At 44.2% G+C, this 18,481-nt stretch overlaps 1 protein-coding gene across 2 annotated transcripts in view; it reads left to right on the top strand.

The window, feature by feature from the left end:
- The first annotated feature begins 1,057 nt into the window (after positions 1 to 1,057).
- Positions 1,058 to 18,481, top strand: part of LOC112263533 (protein BEAN1-like) — a 51,596-nt gene continuing 34,172 nt past the window's right edge. The window contains exons 1-3 of one of the 2 annotated variants that reach the window (XM_024439927.2): positions 1,058 to 1,568; positions 2,850 to 2,924; positions 3,958 to 4,086. In XM_024439927.2, coding sequence (XP_024295695.1) covers positions 1,541 to 1,568; positions 2,850 to 2,924; positions 3,958 to 4,086 — 232 coding nt within the window. In that variant the 5' untranslated portion in view covers positions 1,058 to 1,540. Of the gene's footprint in view, positions 1,569 to 2,849; positions 2,925 to 3,957; positions 4,087 to 18,481 lie in introns of those variants that run through there. The other variant, XM_024439928.2, reaches the window with a different exon arrangement.

Raw genomic sequence — 18,481 nt, 5'->3', positions numbered from 1 at the left:
TATGGTATCTTTAAAGCTATTTTTTCTTTGTATTTTTTTCTAGTTGAGTATATTATTTATATTGCTTTGTCTTGTCTGTGTGTGTGTGTAAAACTTAATAAACAGAGTTAAAAAAAAAAAATCCTTTGGATTTACAGTGCATTCGTTTACAAATCCAAATGCTATCAAGTTTATGGTTATGGATACATTGTCCTTATCATGTACACAGAATTACAATTTCCTTCAGCAAACAGACATAATGGGAAGAATGTATCATAATATACGCCACCAGCAAGCCTTTTGGGCAATGCATTATATCACCAGTAGGGGTGGCCAACACACTTAGCATGGAATATTTGTAATACCCCACATCAACTTCATGAATTGTAATTCATTAAAAAATGGAACACATTCCTAATATTTTTCTGTCTTGTCCATTCACCCTCTGAATGGCACACATACACAATCCATGTCTCAGTTGTCTCAAAAATCCTTCTTTAATCTGTCTCCTCCCTTTCATCTACACTGATTGAAGTGGATTTAATAAGTGACATCAATAAGGGATCATAGCATTCACTTGGGTTCACTTTGTCAGTCTATGTCATGGAAAGAGCAGGTGCTCTTGATGTTTTGTATACTCAGTGTATGCCTAGTGTCTTTTCGCAAGTTATTACTTAACGTAAAAATGAAAAAATGTCCATTATAGTCAATGAAAATTCTTGAATTGGAATTTTCCAATTTGATTCAACTGAAATGGTGTTTGACTCCAATCTCCTCTTATTCAGTATCCCCCTATGTAGTAAAACATTAATAAACAGTGAATAAAGTGGATAACAGTCGAAATGTGTGGATGTCAGAAGACAGTTTACACCATAATAGCCTTCGTCTGCTTGCGAAAACGGGTAGATTATTATTTATTTTTTTTTACAAATACTGTAACATTAAAACAGACCATTTTGGTACTCTTACATCCTGGGACGTTCATATTGTATTTCCCCGTTTGTCTGCGATATGGTAACCATCCATCTGCCCTTATGTCATTTGTAAACAAACTACAGTGTTGGCACATGACTGCCGCTGGCCGCTTGTCATCTAAATTAAATATGCCATTATAATACTGTGTGTTGAATAACTGAGCGCTGCAAACGACCTACCACGTTCGCAGCCATGGTGGGACATAGAAGATGCTTCTTGCTGCAGTGTTTTATTTTGACGGCTTTTGAAGGCATTTGGTTTACATGCTCGATGGTTACACCAGGGATATTAGAAAAACTCTAGTATTATCTAGTATCTACTGTGCTAACGGAAGTTTAATGAGTGATATACTTGCTATTTTGGCCAGGTGGGCCATGTCTCGGGTCGACAGCGCGCGTGTTTGAGTTGGAATTTGGACCAGGGAAGGTGTTCTGGTGGTTTTCGCACCAGATATAACGTGGCACCGTAAGATATCGTAACCCCTTTTAACCACGATGTTTTCTTCGAATTAAACTAGTAATATTTCTGCTGGCATTTGGGTAGGTAGGCTATCCGAAATCGAAGGACAAGAAAACACCTGCATCACATGGGGATATTTTTATACCGGTTGGTGGGTACGTACTACATCACTCTTTCCTCTTGTCCGATAAACTGTTGAATTTTGGGTTATAGCCCTGTGATCTGCGTTGACTATTCCACGTTGAGCAGTCGAGCTTTTTTTTTAGTTATGTTGTGTTGTGGGTACACCTTTAAAGATGTTTTCACCATTGAGATCATGGCATCCATGCACCATGCTTGGGATTTCATAGAATGTTTCAAAAAAAATAATTGAAGTCATTAATATTTTCTCATTATTACGTTATGAGTTTGGTTTTTGTCCAAGGAAGGCCATAAATTGATGACTGACCCAAAATAGGCCAAATTGGGCTGTCACATAGGGCTAGCCCAAGATTGATGAGTATAGTGTATACAGGCACCAAGTGCTATGCACATACCCCTGAGGAGTATGTAGAATGTAGCTAGAGAGCATTGCATTTATCTTCCAAACATCCCCAGAATCTATATGGCATAGTACATAGAGACATTTAAAGGGACTAGATGCATTTGAAATGTCCATGTTACTGTACAGCAAGACAGCCAGTTTAGAGGCCCATCTGGTTTCATATAAATCCAAGTACCCATCCTAGTGCTCTATTAGTAGCTGTAGAGGAAGATGCCAACCCACTGACTATGTTACATAATGTTCATGATAAGTTATTACAATTTCATTGATTGTCCTCATTCCCATCCTCCTTTTTGGGCTCTTTTTCTACATATTGATCTGGGTATCCAGAAACTGTTGGTAACACCAACTAATCAACTCAATTTCTGCCTTTTGATAAATACAAAAAAAGACGGAGCTCACCGAGCAAAATGAATGAATAAAGAACTATCGATTTTTCTGGGGGGGGTATAAAGTCTTATCTTGATCTTCACATTTTAGCTTGTCAATAATACGGCCACATCACCATGCAACTTGTGCTTTGATGTTGTGAGACAACTGGCGTGACTGCCTGAATATCTGATCTGTAGTCAGCTCTGCTGTAGTCTTGCCTCAGACGGTAATGGTCGTGGCAGCCTGTTGACCAAAGCCAATATACAGATGTTATTACTGTCTGGCTCAGTCCCACAGTCTGCCATGGACCTGAAATACCAAGCCAAGCCAGGTCCAATCTCTGCATTAGCCTCGTTGGGCCTGGGCAGAAATGCCAAAGAGGCATGATGTGATGTCAGAGTCAGCCAAGAGGGAATAACACCTCAGTCACCGTAAAACAAAGTTGACACGACTACAAAATTAGATGAATGCCTCCTCTCTCTCTCTCTCTCTGTTTCACTCCTGCCCTGTACCTCTTCAGCTCTAGCACTGCACGTCCCCCTTGTCTCTGGCACCTCAAACGCCATTGAAGTTGCCAGGAACTACTCCAAAGCCTGTGAGTTTTCTCTGTGTTTTTACATGATGTTCCAATGCTCAGTACTGTACTTAACCCTGGCTTCTTATACAAGGGAATGCACGGGTTATATCATACATGGATGTGGGTATATGAATGTATGGTGTGTCTAATGTATAATACAGGAGTCGTGGTCCGTGAACTAGAACCTAAGAGATTTTAGCAGCTGCCTGGAAGACGCAACGTTATGTAAGAGCACTATGCACCTTTGGTTAGCATGACATTAGATACTCCTCTTTTAAAACAGGACTTGAAACCTAATTCACAATGACAGGGGCTTTGTGATGGCAGGCAGTGCAGTCGTCCCTCATACCGTGTGCACCGAGTAAACGTCTTCGTATGTGACTCACCTCATTTGAATATGAAAACACACGTGCACACAGCGCTCAAAGTAGTGACCCACGTATAATACAGTGCTTGAACTTGTGGAGATCATTTTTTATGCCTCTGTCTCTAGAATGAAGAAAGTTAGAGGTCGTTTCATGAGGCAGTGCTAACTGGCATTAGCGCAATGACTGGACGTCTGTGGGTATCTGCTAGATGCCCATAGACTTCCAGTCATTGCACTAATTCTAGTTAGCAATTGCGCTAACTGCACGCAGAGCAATAGAAATTGTATCCACGAGTTCATCTGACTCTGGGGAAGTAGATAGATTCATTGCCAAAATCCCAAAGTATCCCTTTAATATTGTATGTAGAGGGGTCCTGGGATTGATCGGAACACTCAGACCCTGTGGTCATGTACCGGAAAGACTAATGAACACAGGGCAGCGTGGGTGGCCCCTTGGCTGCACACCACACACAAATCTTCACAAGTACACACATGCATGTGCCTCAGGCTTTATAAACAACAGGGAGCCTGTCACTCACATCACTCTCCTCCCTCTCTCTCTCTCTCTCTCTCTCTCTCTCTCTCTCTCTCTCTCTCTCTCTCTCTCTCTCTCTCTCTCTCTCTCTCTCTCTCTGTCTCCTTCTCCCCCCTCTCAATCTCCCTCCCTTCTGCCTGCCCTTGCAGATGAGGACATCGCCCTTCTGTGCAGAAGAGAGAAGCTCAAGTTCGGCACCTGCCTCATTAACCGGCTGAAATGTTACTATAAGAAGGACTGTGGAAGGGAGTACATGTTGATGAAATTAATCTGCTCAGGTAAGGGACACATCCTTGCATGTTTACTGCACATTTTTATGTTAATTGACTTAATTGTTTTTGTCATGGTGTATACTAGACTGTTTATCCACACAATATTTAAGCAATACGGCCTGAGGGGGTGTGGTATATGGCCAGTATACCACGGCTAAGGGCTGGATCCAGGCACTCCGCATCGCGTCATGCCGAAGAAGAGCCCTAGCCGTTGTATATTGGCCATGTACCACAAACCCCTGAGGCACCTTATTGCTATTATAAACTGGTTACCAACATAATTAGAACAGTAAAAATACATGTTTTGTCGTACCCGTGGCCAATCAGCATTCAGGGCTCGAACCACCCAGTTTGTAATATATGTATAATGACTAAGAACATGTAGCTCTTCTTTTTAGAGAAACAATAATAACCATGGAAACATATGTCTGGGATGTGATTGAGAACATCTCTTTCTGTCTTTAGTTGATTAAATAGTGTAGTTGTAAGCTTCCTCTGGCACTCTTCAGCTCATCAATTTACCTGACAGGAATGCAGACCCCAGAGCCAATCCGCAGAGAACTGAACCACTTAAATAACGACCTAAGGTGTCTTAAATCTATGGTGACTTGCCAAAGTGGTAGCCGTTAGTGATAGTAGTGTTGATTGACATAACTTCATTATATCACTGTACGTACAGCGTTATGGGAATAGACATGCCAGGCTGTCAAAATGACACCAAAAAAATGTTCCTGCTTAAAAATAAATGGGGGAATAAATTGATATTGCAAACGCGGGTTGTCATCCAGTCGTAATACATGGCTTGGAGGCACAAACTGTCGGTGGAAAAAAACAGTTACCTCCCTGCCTGGTTGATTTTTAATCAGGGTCTTTTTTTCTTCCTCATTGACACAAACATGGTTTGTACGTCAGTAGTGACCACGTGTTGCCTTATTGTGTTAAAAATGTGCCTCAGGGAAAGACTGTGCCATTTTGCCTTTTATATAACACCTCCATCTCTGATATATGATCTATTGGCTGCTAGGTAGCCTCGGTCCTTTATAAGTACCTTTCCAGTGAACAGCTTGTCCCCTCGGCCACTAATGCAGCCTGACCTTTCACTAAACTGTTTGCAGAGAGAGAAAATTGTGCCCACAAACGGCCGCAGTCAGTCAGTGAAACCGCGGTGCGTCATGTGGTCCCTGGCACTCTTTAGAAGAGCTCTATAACGAGCCACAGAGGGCTCCTCTACCAGCCACAATATCTATCTCCTGACTGACTGTTGGGGAGGGCTGGGATCAGGGAGGACATTTGTACCCTGACTCTTGTGGGATTTTATGGCATCCGTATTCTACATGCATAACCATTGAAATCTGAATAAAGTAATGTCAAGATGAGAGGAAATGTTTCAACTCTTTTCAAAGTATTTAGCATGTTTAGACCGCACACAGACTGTTGTGTTGGTATCAATAAATCTTAAGCTGTAATGGGAGTTTTCCCAGTGATGAAGGGTGGCTAAACCTATACACTCTTGCTGGCTACTCTGCCAATCATAGCTCCTCTCAAAGTAAAACTCACCAATACCAGCTCTCCCTCTAATCTATAATTCACAGCTCATCCCTCTCTCACCTGAAATGTCACCAGCCCCCTAGGCTGTGGAATGACTTTCGGTGGATGGACTCCCCGCTCTCGGCCAAGCTGTAAAAAAAAATGAGAAGAGTAAAACAAATAGATAAAGAGAATGGAAAGGTAGGATCTTTTTAGGTTCCTCTATGGACATGCCACTATGCCCAGCACAGTCCTTTATGTTGACACTGTAGCTGAAGACATTCTTTTATGTTTTGTTGGGGGGGGGATCACCCTTCAACATGTGGCTGGCCAAGTGTGTTGCTACTATTTCACTACCTCAGTGTTAGGCGTAGAACTTCACTTTCCACAAACAGATCACTGAGAATGTCTTCGAGAAATGAATTTGTTAAAAATGTTAAAAATGTCCTTGTAATCTGAATGCCATGATAGCAGATATTATCTAAGCGATCTTTATTTCTTAATGCCTTTCCTTTTGAGGACCTGTAATATAATACAGATGTTAATATTACAATTTGATATACTTTTACATTTAAATACATTCAATGGATGAATCCTCTCATCTTGATAAAATATACGTTCATTAAAGTAATAATGTATTCGTTCAGATATTACCTGCTTCATACTGTATGCCCAAGTGTACTATTTGCACTGTTTGCAGTGAATAGATAACCGCCAGCGTCCTGAATCTCCTGTTAACCTTCCATTAGTCACAGTGCAGATATCTGCTTCAGCTCTCAAATGGAGGCACTGGCTCTGTGCTCCCATGTCAAATCAAATAGTAGAGTGGTTTTCATGGATACAGCACTATCCTCTTCACTTTGGTCTTGTTTATTCTTTGTCATAGTAATTCACTTCCAAGAAATATCGTCACCCCATACTAGTGTGGCAGCGACACTGTATTACGTTGGTGTTTGGTTTCATCGTTCTGATTGAGAACGGGGCTTCAGTGAAGGACAGCTCGCTGAAGGGTAAAGGCTACAGATGGGACATCGGGGCTCTATCCTTGAGAAGGACACTTAGCCCAAATTGTTTGTCTAAATATCCAGCTGTAGAAGTGGATGATATGTAAATCTATCCACCTCCCGGTGGATCAGGGCATCTGCTGAGTGGGTAAATAAATAATGTAAAGAGCAGCAAGTGGCTGACTAATGCTGCCACTTTGTCATCATGCCCCTCTCCTGATTTGACCTTCTCCTCACCGCTGCCAACGCAGACCTAGGGACTGTGACGGTGGCTCTGGATCCCCTGGAGTGGTCCTGCTGTGGCCCTACTTACGCCCTGTTGGCTGTCTGTCAGAGTAGGGGCATACAGGAACAGACAGGCTGTACTCCCTAGACAGGATGCACTCCCCAGACCACATCCATCACCACTGTGTAATGTACCGTTCCTCAACATCCACAACAACCGGCGCTCCTCTACACCAGGAAAACACCAGATCTTGTAATCTGTGTTATCCGGTCTGTGTGTGCTGTCATTTGTTTGTGTGTGAATACCTGTTTGCAACTTGTACAAATTTGGAGATGTGGCGAACTGGGATGATGATTCTATGGGCGAGGGAAGGTTTTAACACAATCAGTTTGAGTTTGTTTGGAAATCCAATGCACGTAAATGTCAACGTACAACACCCAAATGTCAATGTGCAATCACACCATTCATATCATACCTACACTGTAATTACAATGGGTTTGCCCACAGTATGTAACGCTGTGTAAATATACATTTTAGCAACACCTATTATGAAGCCTTTTCACAGACAAAAGTTGAGGCATGTCGTCTTTCCAAAAGCTATTTCGGTGACTTAATATTTTATAGGGAGATGGCCACTTCAGTTGTTCTCTCCTTAAACACTTAAACATCTGAACGTCAGAATGTATTCAATGATGTACAGTACACTGAGTATACAACATAGTAAGAACACCTGCTCTTTCCATGACATAGACTGACCAGGTGAATCCAAGTGGAAGCTATGATCCCTTATTGATGTCACCTGTTAAATCCACTTCAATCAGTGTAGATGAAGGGGAGGAGACGGGTTAAAGAAGGATTTTGAAGTATTAACACAGTTGAGACATGGATTGTGGTGTGCCATTCAGAGGGTGAATTGGAAAAACCCCAAAATGTAAGTGCCCTTGAACAGTTTATGGTAGTAGGAGCCAGGTGCACCGGTTTGTGTCAAGAACTGCAACGCTGCTGGGTTTTTCACGCTCAACAGTTTCACATGTGTATCAAGAATGAGGGGTTCCTAATATTTGGTATACTCAGTGTATTTCCTTTTTGTCTTTTCATCAATGGGCCAATCCTATTGCACCCTTTTGCATCTTAATGTGTATGATTGTTTGCTCCCAGCAAATCATGTCATCAGAAAAAAGTAACCTGTCAGTAAAAAATGGGACCGGAATTTAAACGGTCTGTTCCAGTTCAGCGCACATGATCTACGAGTACAATGGTACCCATGATCCTTTGCTTATCCATCAGAAATTGGCGCATTTGCACATTTTTGTTGCATTTTCACTTGGTCCAAGTATGACCATCTAAATGCATATTAGGATATGTGAGATTTTAGAATATGGAGGCTGGGGATAAAATGCCAAGATGGTTCCGCTTCAGTTCCCTTGTCACAGTAGAAAAAAAACTATTAAAAGCGTTGCAGGTGGCCAGATTGTGGTGGCAGATGTCAGGTGAATTCTCCCTGTGCCTTTTGGAAGAAAAGCTTTGCAATTAGCGGCCAAGCTTTCTTAATAGCGTCTAATAATTGCAATGGCAAACTGCTACGGGGTGGAGTGATTGAGACAAGAGGAGGATGGAGACAATTGGTCCTTCACGAGTGCCTCCATTCACATGAATTGCTTTAGACATATTCCTTTAGTCTATCACTTTGTCTATGCCTTAGTCTATTGATCCCTCTGTTCGCCATTTACAGCAAATGGATCCATTAACTTAGCTTTACAACTCCATTCCAATATGTAAGAAGTTTCGGTCGAAGCATGATGAGACATGATGAGGATGAATGTGTCTATGAACACGATGCCTGGAAAATGGCTCCAGAACACTGTCGGCAGAAGGAACCATCAGGTTATTGTGTTCTGGTCTTAACACCCCAAGCATCCGTTCCTCCACACGTTGCAAAAGCAATGGGATTTCTCAAAGCGGGAAATGTGCTTACACATGCCATACCCAGTTCACAGCTGTGGATACAATACGCAAAGGTCAGTAGTGCCCTGTGGCAAGCATGCTTCTCCCTATACCCAGCTGTACCCTAGGGCCCAGCTTATAAGTTACCCTTTGTATTGTGTCACCCTGTATGATTTAAGTTCCCCAGGGTCTCAGATGAAGGCCTGTAGTGTACAGTATGTTAGGTATGGACATCCATCTCCCCCCAGTTGAGAAGTCAGCACAGATACAGTAGGAGGGAGCAGGGGTTATTACATCAACTAGAAGCAGGGGTTATTGGAGACGCTTTAACCAGATTAAGAGGCTGCACTGTGGCCTCATCCCGTGGTCTCAGTGTGCCAGCCGTGACAGTGAGAGTGGGATCAAAAGCAGCCAAATCCCGCTGAAATGGGCCCTGCTATTGGCCCTCCTCACCCACTAAACCTCAGAGGTCTAGGATAATGCCGGGCCTCGTCACCTGGCTGTCTGTTTGTTTGGGAGGTGCAGCAGCCATGGCCCGCACATGCAGGTTTATCCCCGGTACTCCCCTAATCTGGGTCAAATGACATGGGGAGAGCTCTCCTTTAAATGGCCGCCCCTCCTCCCAAAGTGTCTAATTATCTTAGAGGGATAAAGTGCCGTGAAGTCATGGGCTGCTTGCTGTCCTTGACGGTGTTTTAGGACGGTGGGTAAAAGCTGACTCTACACACAGACTTCAATAACAGTGCATTTAAATGATGCTGTAGTCCTAATCAAGAAGCCATGCCGAATCTAATGGACTGATGCAATGTTGAGTGTCGTATGACCTTGAGCACTGGCATTTCACTCTGTGAAAGCCTTTCAATGGGGCTTTGTGTACCTTGAGTAATCAACTGTTCTTCAGAGCTCACTTGAATCACATGGATAATCATGATAAGCAAAAACCTGTCCCCCGCCCCGCCCTCTCTGTCTCTAGCATGACATCACATTAAACCTGGTCCTCTGAGGAACTCTGTAGAAGTGTAGCTGGCTGGCCGCCACAGGCGATCCAAACTGGTTTGATCCAGAATGAGTGTAGCTCAATTATTCACTCACTCCCTTTCGGGGTTCGGTTGTCTTAATTTGTCTTTCCACGGATCCCCCTCAGAAGGATCTCCGTATGAAGTTTCCCCACCGGCTGGAGCCTCTGGCAGAGCCTGGATAAGGACAGGATGCCTGTGCTCTCAGACACCTCAAAGTCTAGGCCAATTATGGCGAAGCGGACATCACTTTTGACAGACTTATGCACTTTTCACCATTTCATATCTTCCTGACAGTTTCTACAACAGCTTTGAGTGAAGCAGCTTCCTTTGCCTGAATCCACAGAGGCTGAATGATCCACAATATGAATGGAAATAAAGTCAGAGGCTAACCAAACTCAAGAGCACAGTGCATTTTCTTCTTCTTCAATATCTCCTTGTTCTTGTAAAGCCAGGCCACGCTGTAGGGAGGCACAGCCAGTCAATGATTTGATCTCGTAATCTTCTATTGAATTAATAGAATCAAAAGGTATCAACTTTCATTCTGCAAGTTCTTCCCTGGTTGACGGATTTTGGTGAGCCAGTACCTGCCACTGTTAGATAACCCACTTATAATGATAACAATTTGTTCTGAATTGAAGTCTTCCATTTTATGATATGACCTAGCTCTTCCGCTATTTCCTGTAGCTGTTGTTTCATGCTGCCTGTCCTGTGATGTTACTGTGGCAAGAGGGACAGACAGTCCCAGTCAGGTTTGGCCCTAGATTAGTACAGGAAATGACACATTCATACCTAACCCCATTAATCCTCTTTAGACTGATGGTGTCTGGACTTCTGGGATAGGAGCACTGTCACACTTCCACCTCAACGGGAGATAAACTAATCACATTTCTATTTCTTGTTTTCACCATGGCAGCCTCAAGGGAATGGTCAGACGCTTTATGTTCCACACCGTTAGAATCTAGATTGGTGAATCATTGGCAGATCTACAGGGCTCTACTGTTTCCATTGCTCAGTACTCAAAAAAAGTATCGTCTGTAAAGGGGGATTTTCCTCTTTTCAAACACCACTCTTCTGAAAAGTGTCCGGTCCAGTAGAAATGGGGTAGGGATTTTGAGTCATTTCAAACTGCTGCCAGGCAGATGAGCAAAAATATCTATTTTAGGATTCATCATGTGTTTAATGTGAAATATGCAAAACCTAATTCCTCTGACTCTAATTCTGTTGCAGTGATGATGAATGATGGGATTGGGTTAATGGATCTAGAATAGTGAATCTATGGTGATGCCGCGACATCACACACATATGCACGCATGCATGCACAAAATACACAACAACAGCAACATAAACCTCCTGGTAAATGAGTACGATTGGATGTGGAAGAACACTGGTAAAATAATGATTATCTGTGCCATCCCTTCTGTGGTGTATTAATAGTTGAGCCAAAATGCACAGAGACTTAAGCCTCTGTGATCCAGTTTGACCCAGATATTCATTCCCCCTCCACAGCTCTGTGACCCACATCCAATCATATCCAACTTCCCTTCATGTATAATATTGTGGTGGTGTTATGCTGTGAAGGAGGCTGTGATAGTAACACTGTCTGCTAAAAGGCATTGTGCCCAGATACAGTATTAGGTTGCATCTCTGAGACAGATACAGTTCATTTATTGCAACATACAGATGTTACTGTTTTGTATCACTTGTAATCTCAATGAACTGTCTCAATAGAATAAGCTAAATAGTTTGTGTGTCTTTGCAAAATAGGGGCCACTGCTATCTATCTCATTCATGCATATCAGTTGGGATCACAGGAGGCTGCTGAGGGGAGGACGTTATCAAACACATGGAAACCATGTGTTTAATGTGTTCAATACCATTCCATTGATTCCTTTCCAGCCATCCCTTCCAGCCATTCCTTTCCACCCATCCTACTCAATTAAGGTGCCACCGGGCTCCTGTGGTTGGGATATCGTAGTGATTGAAGGTGTGACAGGGCCGTTGTGGAAGAGACTGATGTCTATTGGGTTTTTTGCTGTTCTGTGGACTGCTTGCCCTCTTTTTACACCAGCCTCTGGGTTTTAGAATCAGATCTCTGATGATTTGTCTTACAGCCAGATGAACAGCCAAGACCATACAGTAGGCAGGAAATGGGTCACACCATGTATTGTGTAAAACATAAAGCACACTGTGGTTGGCTGTCTTTGTCACATTGAATCAAGGAGCTGACGATAAGAGAGCTGGGTACACGTGGGTTTGTTCCTCTTTCTTCATAGCTCTGTTTTTGTGTACTGTTCATTTGTCTGTGGGTCCTATTTGGTTGAATTTGTGTGTGAGCAAGAGAAATATTAGAGAGAGAGAGAGAGAGAGAGAGAGAGAGAGAGAAAATATGGGGGAGAAAGAGATAGAGAGATGGGGAGGGAGAGAGATGAGGAAGAGAGTGTGAAGGAGGGGGAGAGGGAGAGCGTGGGAGAGTGTGTGTTCTTAGTATTGGTCCCTGTGGAGCTGTTGCTCTGTGCAGTCACAGTGTACCCTGGCCTGGTCAGCAGCTGTCGTGTCATCCAGACTCCAGCCTGATTCTGATGGCTGTGCTGCAGGATGACCTTGAGCCGCTGAATCAGTCTCATGCGAAATTGATTTGGGAGGGTTGCTGTGGAGATGGCTGCATGGATGACAGACTGCCCAGAAAACAGCAGTCCCATCCCAAGTCACAGTCAGGGAGCAACAGTGGCATCTCAGCCCTGTAGGCTCCTTTCAACACTGAATGTGAAAGGAGGGAACATCACTGCGACGATAGGATCCATTATAACCCATCCATCAACCAGCCAGCCAGCCAACAGTCTGTCTACCACAGGGTGTGAGAATGACTTCTTACCACCCACTAGTAACATGCAGGCAACGGGTGAAATTATAAGATATTATCACACACAGAAGCTGTTATATGGGCCTGGCATGGCTTGGCTAGTATGTGTGGTATGTTCTTACTATAGTACAGGTGTAAGTACAGATATAGTATCTTCATTTGATCACTCTGTTGTGGCTGAGTATTTCCCTTTAAATTCAAAAAAATATATTCACAGAAAACCAGCAGTTCTCTTCCTTTCTCACTCACTCAAATGCACCAGACAGAATAAATGCCCTACTGCTGTAGGTCCTACTACTGCGACATTCAAATGTACTAAAATGTATCTGAAATTCAACCGTATGCATCAACAACCGTAGTTTTATATATTCTGAACAAAAGTATAAACGCAACCATATCAAAGATTTTACTGAGTTACTGCTCATATGTGGAAATCAGTCAATTGAAATACATGTATATTCATTAGGACCTAATCTATGGATTTCACATGGCTGGGAATACAGATATGCATCTGTTGGTCACAGATGCCTTAAAAATAAGTTAGGGTCGTGGATCACAAAACCAGTCAGTATCTGGTGTAACCAGAATCTTGTCCCATTCCTCTTCAATAGCTCTGTGAAGGGATCTGGAACACGCTCTCGTACACGTTGATCCAGGGCATCCCAAACATGCTCAATGGGTGACATGTCTGGTGAGTATGCAGGTCATGGAAGAACCAGGAATTGTGTACAGATCCTTGTGACATGAGGCTGTGCATTATCATGCTGAAACATGAGGGGATGGCGGCGGATGAATGGCACGACAAAGGGCCTCAGGATCTCGTCAAGGTTTCTCTGTGCATTCAAATTGCCATCGATAAAATGTAATTGTATTCGCTGTCCATAACTTACACCTTCCCATACCATAACCCCACCTCCACCATAGGGCACTCTGTTCACAACGTTGACATAAGCAAACTGCTCACCCAAATTACACCGTACACGTGGTCTGCGGTTGCGAGGCCGGTTGGACGTACTGTCAAATTCTCTGAAATGACGTCGGAGGCGGCTTATTGTAGAGACATTAACATTATATTCTCTGACAACATCTCTGGTGGACATTCCTGCAGTCAGCATGCCAATTGTATGCTCCCTCAAAACTTCAGACATCTGTGGCATTATGTTGTGTGACAAAACTGCACATTTTAGAATGGCCTTTTATTGACCCAGCACAAGGTGCACCTGTGTATTGATCATGCTGTTTTATCAGGTTCTTGATATGCTACACCTGTCAGATGGATGGTAGAGACAACAATACATCACGCAAAGCAGCCACAACTGTCAGTAAGAGTGTTCATGATTGAGCCTTTGAATGAAGAGATAAGAGATAAACTGTCCAGTTTGAGTGTTTTTGCAGCTCGTTCCAGTCGCCAGCTGCAGCGAACTGAAAAGAGTAGCGACGCAGGGATGTGTGTGCTTTGGGGACCTTTAACAGAATGTGACTGGCAGAACGGGTGTTGTATGTGGAGGATGAGGGCTGTATTAGGAATCTCAGATAGGGGGGAGTGAGGCCTAAGAGGGTTTTTATAAATAAGCATCAACCAGTGGGTCTTGCAACAGGTATACAGAGATGACCAGTTTACAGAGGAGTATAGAGTGCAGTGATGTGTCCTATAAGGAGCATTGGTGGCAAATCTGTTGGCCAAATGGTAAAGAAAATCTAGCCACTCGAGAGCACCCTTACCTGCCAATCTATAAATTATGTCTCCATAATCTAGCATGGGTAGGATGGTCATCTGAATCAGGGTTAGTTTGGCAGCTGGGGTGAAGGAGGGGCGATTACAATAGAGAGAACCAAGTCTAGATTTAACTTTAGCCTGCAGCTCTGATGTTTGCTGAGAGAAGGACAGTGTACCGTCTTGCCATACTCCCAAGTACTTGTATGAGGTGACTACCTGAAGCTCTAAACCCTCAGAGGTAGTAATCACACCGGTGGGGAGAGGGGCATTCTTCTTACCAAACCACATTATCTTTGTTTTGGAGGTGTTCAGAACAAGGTTAAGGGCAGAGAAAGGTCATTGGACACTAAGAAAACTTTGTTGTAGAGCATTTAACACAAAATCCAGGGAGGGGCCAGCTGTGTATAAGACTGTATCATCTGCATATAAATGGATGAGAGAGTTTCCTACTGCCTGAGCTATGTTGTTGATGCAAATTGAGAAGAGCACAGTGTGGAGGGTGTTATATATCCAGGAGTTTGGGAAGATGTATGTGATTCCACCTAGTAGAAAGAGTGATCCTATCAGACACACCCCAAACTGCTGTGTCAGCTCAGGTATCAGCAAACATCTCCAGTGTGAGCCTCAGCTCTAACAGGCTCCTGAATTCCTGCTTTCATGTGTCAAAGCCTGCAGTGCCTTGCTCATAAATTACCCATGAGCCCCTGTGTGAGTATCATACCCACCTCCTGGCTGCCTGGTCTGGCAGTAGGTGAGTGGTAGAGGAGCGAGAGGCTTCGTGTCAGGCCTGGGATCCGGACATCCTCCCTCACTCCACTGGTGATTTGACATGACTGCTTAATGTCTACCTCAGCCAAGGGCCCGGAATCAGACCTGACGTTTGCTCAATACAACCGGAAGCCGCTCTGCTTAGCGCCTGCCGACTGAACTGATCTGCTGCAGATAACGCGCCAACAGACCAGAGAGACAGAGGCAGTACCACACGTACAGCACTTCCTTTGTCATCAACGGAACCACATCCTGAAGACAAAACACTTTGTGGGGAGAAGCATCCATGATGCCGCTTTCGACTGTAACACCAGAGTTACACTAGTCACACACCCTTATGTTGTAGCGATGGGGGTTAATTGAATTGGTACAGTTACATGTTTGGAGATGGTCTTATCGTGTCGTTTTGACAATATTGCAATATTATTTTTGTGCTAGTTGACTGCACCAAAACTCTAGTATTTGTCCTTCACAGCGCGTTCTTCGTCTTCTTTTTAAATAGGGAGACAATTTGTTGTCAACACTCCATGACTGATCAAAACGTGTTTTCCCAAGTCTCTCCCTCGTCCATCTGCAGCAGACATATGGTGAGCAATATGTTTGGAACATCGAATCCCAATCGAATCATAGTGTCAAATCGCAATATATATCGTATCGTCACTTAAGTTTCGTGATAATATCGTATTGTCGAGGTCACTGGCAATACCAGCCCTATTATGTTATACTAGGGATAATGTGTTTCCATAGCTAGAGCTGACGGTAGGACTTTTGAAGAGCAGAATCAACAACCTCTGCATCATCAAAACAGTTGCTTTGTGAGAAGATGTTAAAGTTCACAGTTCCTCCATTGTTAAGTAAATGCCAGCGGAAAAGTACCGGGGGCCTGGCTTTGGCCCCAAGTGAGAGCAGGTCTGCCGGATCCATGGCCCAGTGAGACACGGAAATACACCATGAGTGAACTGCTATGTCTTTGGTCTAGTTTGTACTTTTCAAAAAAGGGCATGGAATGTTACCAGTACACCTGTATTGTGTTTCCAATTATCCCTGGTGCCACTTAGCAACACTTCAAGGTGTACCAGTGGCACTCCCTTTACTATTGTTCGTTTTGCAAGTAGACTACATGGTGGCTTGTTGAAGCGCGAGCTACTCACTGCAACGTGTGTGCTGTGTGCTAGTGTGGCACTCACTGCAACGTGTGTGCTGTGTGCTTTGTAGTGTGGCTACTCACTGCAACGTGTGTGCTGTGTGCTTTGTAGTGTGGCTACTCACTGCAACGTGTGGTGCTGTGTGCTGTGTGCTTTGTAGTGTGGCTACTCACTGCAACGTGTGTGCTGTGTGCTTTGTGCAAGTGTGGCTACTCACTGCAACGTGTGTGCTGTGTGCTTTGTAGTGTGGCTACTCACTGCAACGTGTGTGCTGTGTGCTTTGTAGTGTGGCTACTCACTGCAACGTGTGTGCTGTGTGCTTTGTAGTGTGGCTACTCACTGCAACGTGTGTGCTGTGTGCTGCAACGTGTGTGCTGTGTGCTTTGTAGTGTGGCTACTCACTGCAACGTGTGTGCTGTGTGCTTTGTAGTGTGGCTACTCACTGCAACGTGTGTGCTGTGTGCTTTGTAGTGTGGCTATGATCGATTTCTGCTCAACGAAGCAGGCTCTACCTTACGTTAGAAGAATGGATTGCGGGGGAAAAGCATTTCTAAAAGTCCACGGTGCTTTTCCACACAGTGCTGTCCATCCCCCAGACTCGTCGTACAGGGCCATTTCCTTCCCAGTGTTTGTCTTCGTTAGACTTCCCCTCACCCCCCTCATGGCATTGAAGGAACACATTTGTGCTGAGAGGAGAAAAGCTTCTCTCACTCTTCTTTAATTGCCTCTCTTTTCTTCTCTTCCTCTTCTTCTCATATGTTGCAGTCTTTTGGTAAGCGCTGTGGACATCTGACATGTTTTCTTGTTAACGGAAGAGGGAAATTGTGGATGTGTCCCTGCCTGTTGCTTCTGTTATCCCCTTACTGAGGGTTGCGAAGGGAAGGTATATTACTGCAAACTTTCAAAGTTTACCAGTAAACTTCCAGAATTGTGGTATCTTTCAAGGATTTTGTGTAATCTATCGCACGACTTCAGTGACCCTTTTGGGTACTTCCGATTTGTACAGGTGTCTGTAAGGATCTCTGGCCCTCTGTGTGGCCTTATAACATGTGAAATGTATGAAACATTATCCTAAATATAAACCGTCAAGTTAGTGAATATCATTGGTGTTTAATATGAGGTTTTCAGCATGAAATATCCTTTATATTTTTTTCACACACTTTTTAAAAACTTTACTATGTCAGTTTGTTGTCACTATTTTGCCTTCAAACTGGTGGCAGTAGTGTCAATAGTTGAAAGAGTTTCAGAGTTTGTAACGGTTTTCTAGGTGTGAAGGAGAGTCGGACCAAAATGCAGTGTGTAGATTGCGATCCATGTTTAATGAACGAACGTAAACACGAATACAGCCTAAACTTGTGAAACCTAACAAAGACAGGAACAAGGACACTAAGGACAATCACCCACGACAAACTCAAAGAATATGGCTGCCTAAATATGGTTCCCAATCAGAGACAACGATAAACACCTGCCTCTGATTGAGAACCACTCCAGACAGCCATAGACTTTGCTAGATCACCCCACTAGCTACAATCCCAATATATACACACACCACATACAAAAACTCATGCCACACCCTGGCCTGACCCAATACATGAAGATAAACACAAAATACTTCGACCAGGGCGTGACAGAACCCCCCCCCCTAAGGTGCGGACTCCCGAACGCACCTCAAAACAATAGGGAGGGTCCGGGTGGGCGTCTGTCCATGGTGGCGGCTCCGGCGCGGGACGTGGACCCCACTCAGTCAATGTCTTAGTCCCCTCTCCTCGCGTCCCTGGATAGTCCACCCTCGCCGCCGACCATGGCCTAGTAGTCCTCACCCAGAACCCCACTGGACTGAGGAGCAGATCGGGACTGAAGGACAGTTCGGGACTGAGGCAGCTCGGGACTGAGGGGAAGCTCGGGAGTGAGAGAAAGCTCGGGAGTGAGAGGAAGCTCAGGAGTGAGAGGAAGCTCAGGAGTGAGAGGAAGCTCAGGAGTGAGAAGAAGCTCAGGCAGGTTGATGGATCTACCAGATCCTGGCTGGCTGGCAGATCCTGGCTGACTGGCGGATCCTGGCTGACTGGCGGATCCTGGCTGACTGGCGGATCCTGGCCGACTGGCGGATCCTGGCCGACTGGCGGATCCTGGCCGACTGGCAGATCCTGGCCGACTGGCGACTGGCAGTTCTGGCAGATCCCGGCTGACTGGC

Source organism: Oncorhynchus tshawytscha, linkage group LG12 (assembly GCF_018296145.1).
Source record: "Oncorhynchus tshawytscha isolate Ot180627B linkage group LG12, Otsh_v2.0, whole genome shotgun sequence".
NCBI lineage: Eukaryota > Metazoa > Chordata > Actinopteri > Salmoniformes > Salmonidae > Oncorhynchus > Oncorhynchus tshawytscha.
Note: the sequence above shows the minus strand (reverse complement) of the source record. Positions and strands in the feature narration are given on the sequence as shown.